The sequence below is a fragment of the Haliotis rubra genome, unplaced genomic scaffold (assembly GCF_003918875.1).
Source record: "Haliotis rubra isolate DU_JTF1 unplaced genomic scaffold, ASM391887v1 Scf398, whole genome shotgun sequence".
In the NCBI taxonomy this organism is placed as follows: domain Eukaryota; kingdom Metazoa; phylum Mollusca; class Gastropoda; order Lepetellida; family Haliotidae; genus Haliotis; species Haliotis rubra.
Genome location: NW_025767077.1, coordinates 255,185 through 261,208, shown reverse-complemented (window position 1 = coordinate 261,208; position 6,024 = coordinate 255,185). Strand labels below are relative to the sequence as shown.

Sequence of the window (6,024 nt, the reverse complement as noted above, 5' to 3'; positions counted from 1 at the left end):
ACAGATGTCCCAAAGGCGTACATTGCTCTTAATGTCAAGATTCAATCGCTTTAAACCATTGTGATGTCAGTGCAAACAAGTTGATCCTGGTGAATGTCTCTTCACGCCTCTGGTGTCGCTTCATATCGCCGTGATATCAGGGTAAACAATTAGTTTGATCACTTTATACTGGGTAAAGCTGTAAATTTTGAAATCCTGTAATACAAACCAACTTACTTGATGACATCAGCTGTTGTTTCGTTTATAGTTGCGCCGTTTTGAAAGTCATCCATTCGCTCAAACACCGCTGAGAACCAGTCAAAGGGGCTGCGACTTGTTAGATGCTCAAACACAAATGCGCCCTGTTCGAAACAGTTGATGAAAATGATTACAGGTGTACAATGAATCAATGAATGAATAGCTCGTTTTATTCAGCTCCACGTGTGATCGTTGCAATAATGAGGTGTTGGTAAGAATACATGTAATGCACCACATTGGGTCTCACATAATCGCATTTCAACTTAAAAAATAATAAAATTTGTGTGGGGGTGGTGGTGGTGGTGGTGTGTGTGTGTGTGTCTCTCTCTCTCTCTCTCTCTCTCTCTCTCTCTCTCTCTCTCTCTCTCTCACACACACACACACACACACACACACACACACACACACACACACACACAATCTGCTTGATCAGCCCGAGGCATTTTTGTCGTCGTCGATGTTTAGTCACAAACAGAACATAATTAAGCATATATATTTTTTTCGCTTCTTTGTCTATTTTTGAAAAGAAGAAACATCGGAAGAACAATTTAGTTTGTTTTTTCCACTGCACGTTTTGAATCATCCATCATGTTCAAATTTAAAACGAGTATACTTTTGAGTAAAACAGTGAGTTATTTTGCAATCATAAACACTGAAAACAACATAAAAAAGTACACGTCTGGAAAAGAAGTTCACCGCTTCATACTGTACAGTTAAAGTAAATTCTAACACAAATCCATTCCTGTCATATTAGTGAATAATAGAAATCGAATACTATTTATTTTTGTACATGAGTAATAAATTAAAGGTGTTTCAGTCTTCTAAACCATCGTCACATGTAGCATGCGAACCGGCAATGATTTTCTCTCCTACCTTGGGTACCTGGAGGTCAACCATGAGTTATAATGAACAATATAGGCTACTTACATAGCTCTGAACTCCCGCTGCACGGGAATACATACAACATAATTGGCATTATTACCCCGGGTAACCCAAGCTGCCTATGTGGCATATGACCTATCCCACCGGGTACCCATTTTCTGCTATGTAAAGAAAGGAAATTTGCCCAAGGTGAGGCCATATGTGTTTCGTTGTAAGGCACGGCAGAAGTGCTAGAACTCTCAGGAGTCAGTTTTAAACTGCCAAACACGATCACCCATCCAATGACTCTCCACGACCAACGATGCTTAACTTAAACTGATTTGTGACCACACATCACAATTTCATCACTGTGATGGAGTCTGCCATCGTTCATAGAGTCATTTTTACAATATGAAAGTTACAGATCTCGGTGAAAAGCGTATATTCAGACGACGTCATAGACAAGAACAATGTGATGACGTCATAGAATGGTTCCATGACGACGTTCTTTTGGTCAAGTCACCAGTCGCCTTCACGATATCACAGTGAACAGACGTACATTTGATGCTCATTTGAAACTTTGTAGATCGTTTCTGTTGACGGTTCAATTTGTCTATAAGGTAAATATGATTATTTGCATTGATCATTTGTTGCGATGATATTAGCTGGTTTTAACGGAATGGATGTTGCCTGGAAGAACAATAAGTTATCGGCTTCATTATGACTGAACCAGTGCTGTTGATCACTGGATGGTCTGGTCCCAACTCAATTATTAACAGACCGCCGCCAACCGTGTGCGGCGTTTAGCAAAAAAACACAAACGCATAATTATGACAGTCGAATCTCTGTGTGTCGAAATCGATGTTAATTTCCGGGTTGTCGCGAACTCACCTTCCGATTCCATTAAATTCCTATCTGTTTTGTCATCATTATTTATATTTGCCGCACAGGATGTGTCGAATAACCGGCTAGTTCGAACTCATTTCGAGGTCTTATGTATCCAATACAAGAATGAAATTCGACGCAACGAGGTTCGAAGATATTTCTCAGAAACATTTAAGCTGTTTCAGTGTTACGATTTTTATATCATATAATGTGCAGATAGTTGCATGGTACGGTGGGGTAGCCCAGTGGTTAAAGCGTTCGCTCGTCACGCCGAAGGCCCGGGTTCGATTCTCCAAATGGGTACAATGTGTGGTGTCACCCGCCGTGATATTGCTGGAATATTGCTAAAAGCGGCATAAAACCATACTCACTCAATCACCGTAGTTGCATATTAATATTCGTCTTCAGATGATCGTTAACCCCCAAGAACGGTTGAAACGTCGGAAGCTTCTCTCTCCAATTCCGGAGTCGGCGGAGAGGGAATCAAATCAACCAAACCTTACACCTGCACAAAAGGAAAATTTACTTGGTACGTCGCCAGTGTATGTATGCTCTTAAATTCAACAGGAAATATCTGAAATACTAGATCTGTATGACGTATTTTCCGCTGTGAAAAAACGTATGTTTTGTGAATATTAGATTTACTTCATTGTCAGTGACTGAAAGCAAACACGTTTTAACAAAACTGACATGATGTCGAAATATATATACAACGCTCCTTGTTTGTTTACAGTGCAGTATGTGGAGCTGAGATCTCAGGTCGGGGATTTGGAGGAAAGGTGAGTCTTCTTCGCTCTTGATTATTGTCTAACGGGATCGGTTGCTCGCTGACTTGGTTGACACATGTCAATTGCGACCTTACACTCTCGGGCAGACCCTCTGCTCTGTCCACTTGACCACGATAAACATCAAATATGTTTGTTTGTTGTTTAACGCCGCACTCAGCAATATTCCAGCTGTATGACGTCGGTCTGTAAATAACCGTGTCTGACTGACTGACTGAGTTTAGTTTTACGCCGCTTTTAGCAATATTCCAGCAATATCACGGCGGGGGACACCAGAAATGGGCTTAACACATTGTGCCCATGTGGGGAATCGAACCCGGATCCTCGGCGTGACGAGCCAACGCTTTAACCACTAGGCTACCCCACCGCCCCCAACCGTGTCTGAACCAGACAATCCAGTGATGAGCATCATGAGCATCAATCTACGCAATTGGGATACGATGACATGTGTCAACCAAGTCAGCGAGCCTGACCACCTGATCCCGTTAGTCGCCTCTAACGACAAGCATGGGTTGCTGAAGACCAGTTCTAGCCCGGATCTTCACGGGTCTAAATTAATTCAAAGTTAGAGATGACACTATGTCTTCGCTGATAGGATATTCCCCCAGCTTGTCCATTTCAACCACTTCCGAAACCATCGCACTCACGCACGCGAACCCGTCTGTACATGCAAGTCACAATATAAGTCCAATAATCTCCAGCCCGACATTAAACCCCATTTACTTTAATTCTTTATTAGTTTATGCCAGATCAATCAAATGGTCAATTTGTGTATTACCTATAGGTGTCCAAAAGGCCAATAGTACAAGGTGTTTAAATTTCATATACAGCATGAATGTTGTTTGTGTACCACATTGTAACACACATACACCAGGTCAGAGGGATACATGGAATATCTTATGTGTGAACACTCAAGTTTATGAGTGATATCAACATTGTTAGATGATATAAAGTTGGAGTGAGTGAGTGAGTTTAGTTTTACGCCGCACTCAGCAATATTCCAGCTATATGGCGGCGGTCTGTAAATAATCGACTCTGGACCAGACAATCCAGTGATCAACAGCATCAGCATCGATCTGCGCAATTGGGAACCGATGACATGTGTCATCCAAGTCAGCGAGCCTGACCACCCGATCCCGTCAGTCGCCTTTAACGACAAGCATAGTCGCCTTTTATGACAAGAATGGGTTGCTGAAGACCTATTCTACCCCGCATCTTCAGGGGTCTATAAAGTTGGACACATTTTCGATAAGTAACGTTTTCAATATAGTAGGCAGGTACATATTTATATCTTAGTTCATAGTTATAGCGTGGACAGATCAATAGTACATGGTATTCATCCTAAACAGAAACATTAAACTTATTACAAGCTATTATTTCTAATTCTGGGATTTTCGAATGTCTATATGCTATGGTATTAAAATCATGTAAATTGACTTCTTGGATTGGCATTCTAGAAGTTGGGTAGATGAAGAATGAGGACTATTTTTATGGATATACAACTTCTTTTTTCTATAAAGGCGACGTTTCGACATAGATTCTAATGTCGACCACTTGCTTGACAACGACATTAGAATCTGTCGAAACGTCGCCTACATAGAATAAAGAAGTTGTATATCCACAAAAATAATCCCCATTTTTCATCATGTAAATTGCGCCGGAATTTAGTCATTGCTGTAGGTAACTGTCCAGGGCCTAGATTTTCGAAGCTCTTAGCGCCTAAGATAGTCGTAAGTTAATGTTAATGAATGGCACTTACGACTATCTTAGCGCTAAGAGAGCTTCGAAAATCTGAACATATATCCAGATCATATCTCAGCCTACCGTATCTCCTCTAATAAGCGCCGTGTCTCTAATAAGCGTTAAGGGTTAAGCAGCGGTTTAAGAAATAAGCACCGGGCCTCTAGTATGCACTGGGTACGTTTTTTATAAATGTATTCTCCCTTGATCCAAAAATAAATTCATTAAGAAATGGTACCTAACTTTCAGGTAACGCTCACTAACAATTAATTACGGTACAACCAGTAAGCGCAATAAGCGCCGGGTCTCCAATAAGCGCCGAGTCTGGAAGTCCGTTGAAAAAATAAGCGCCCGGGCGCTTCTTAGAGGACTATGGTATTTATTTTAGAAATTTGTTGTGCACGGAGAGTAATGATTATTCACGCCTAGTATTGCGCCTGTACACATCCGAAAAGTGTTGCAACAAAGTTTTATAATGTCATGGTTTTGATAATCTATTTACACTGACACAACTGAACAGTTTCCTTTTCAATGCAAACATATTTCTCCTTCAGCCTCCTCGATCATCTCCTGAACGAAAACAAGAAACTCCGAGAAGACAATGAGCGACAGATGCGAGAACTGAGCCATGAGAGAGAGTTGAGGCTGAAGGCCGAGGCCGAGAGACAACGGTTCCGACTGGACTATTATAATTATAAACTAAGTTTCACAATGGAGCAGGCCGAGCTCCGGGAAGTGAAGATGACACTGGAGGAACTGGCGGGTACGTGGGAGACGGAGAAGAAGGCGGAGGAGGAACAGAGGAAGAAGCTGGAGGAAGAGCTGAAGCAGCTGAAGTCACACCATCAGCTTTCTGTGCATGAACTGTCAACCCTCCAGCGCCACACTGCTCAACTGACCTGTCAAACTCCAGGCAAGACACAGCCCAGTCTCTACACCGTAGCTCCTCCAGTTCAGCCGAAGAAGGTACACAGACCCTACACAGAACGATCTAAGAACAATGTTCCATATAATACCATCAGTGCCAAGCCTGATCTGCGCGCATCAGGGGATAACCTAATCAAGGTCAAGGTTACAACAGGAAATAAGAACATCATTAAGAATGCTGGTGGACTTGTGGCTAACAATTCTAAGCAGGGTCAAATTGTTGCCAAGAAACCAATCCCAGGAACCAAACTTGTTTCTGTTACAAAGCAGACCCGGAAGATGCGCTAATGAACTAAGACTAATACCATCATGTGTATATATGTACTTGTTGCGCGTCAGGTGCATGGTAATTGTAAATTGTTGAAAACTATTTTCTAGTAATTTTAATCAGCAAGAATACACCAGTCTTCATTACTGAAGAAAAAATCGTTTTATGTTATTTCTGTGTGACTTAGAAATGATATCTCTAAAATAATCGGGGCGTGGGGTAGCCTTGTGGTGAATGCGTTCGATCGAAGGCCTGGGTTCGATTCCCCACATGTTTACAATGTATGAAGACCATTTCTGGTGTCGCTGGAATATTGCTGAA

At 41.7% G+C, this 6,024-nt stretch overlaps 1 protein-coding gene across 1 annotated transcript; it reads left to right on the top strand.

The window, feature by feature from the left end:
- Positions 1-2,391: 2,391 nt before the first annotated feature.
- Positions 2,392-5,794, top strand: LOC124286991. Its single transcript, XM_046723457.1, has 3 exons — positions 2,392-2,512; positions 2,717-2,762; positions 5,063-5,794. Exons 1-3 carry the CDS (start codon positions 2,392-2,394, stop codon positions 5,721-5,723), a joined length of 828 nt encoding a protein of 275 aa, XP_046579413.1. The 3' UTR covers positions 5,724-5,794.
- The last annotated feature ends 230 nt before the right edge of the window (positions 5,795-6,024 follow it).

What these genes read in the sequence shown, in the direction of transcription:
- LOC124286991 (XM_046723457.1), top strand. Translation starts at nt 2,392, where the DNA reads ATGATCGTTAACCCCCAAGAACGGTTGAAACGTCGGAAGCTTCTCTCT. An exon ending in ACAAAAGGAAAATTTACTTG is followed by an intron (nt 2,513 to 2,716) that starts GTACGTCGCCAG and finishes GTTTGTTTACAG; the next exon opens with TGCAGTATGTGGAGCTGAGA. An exon ending in GTCGGGGATTTGGAGGAAAG is followed by an intron (nt 2,763 to 5,062) that starts GTGAGTCTTCTT and finishes TTTCTCCTTCAG; the next exon opens with CCTCCTCGATCATCTCCTGA.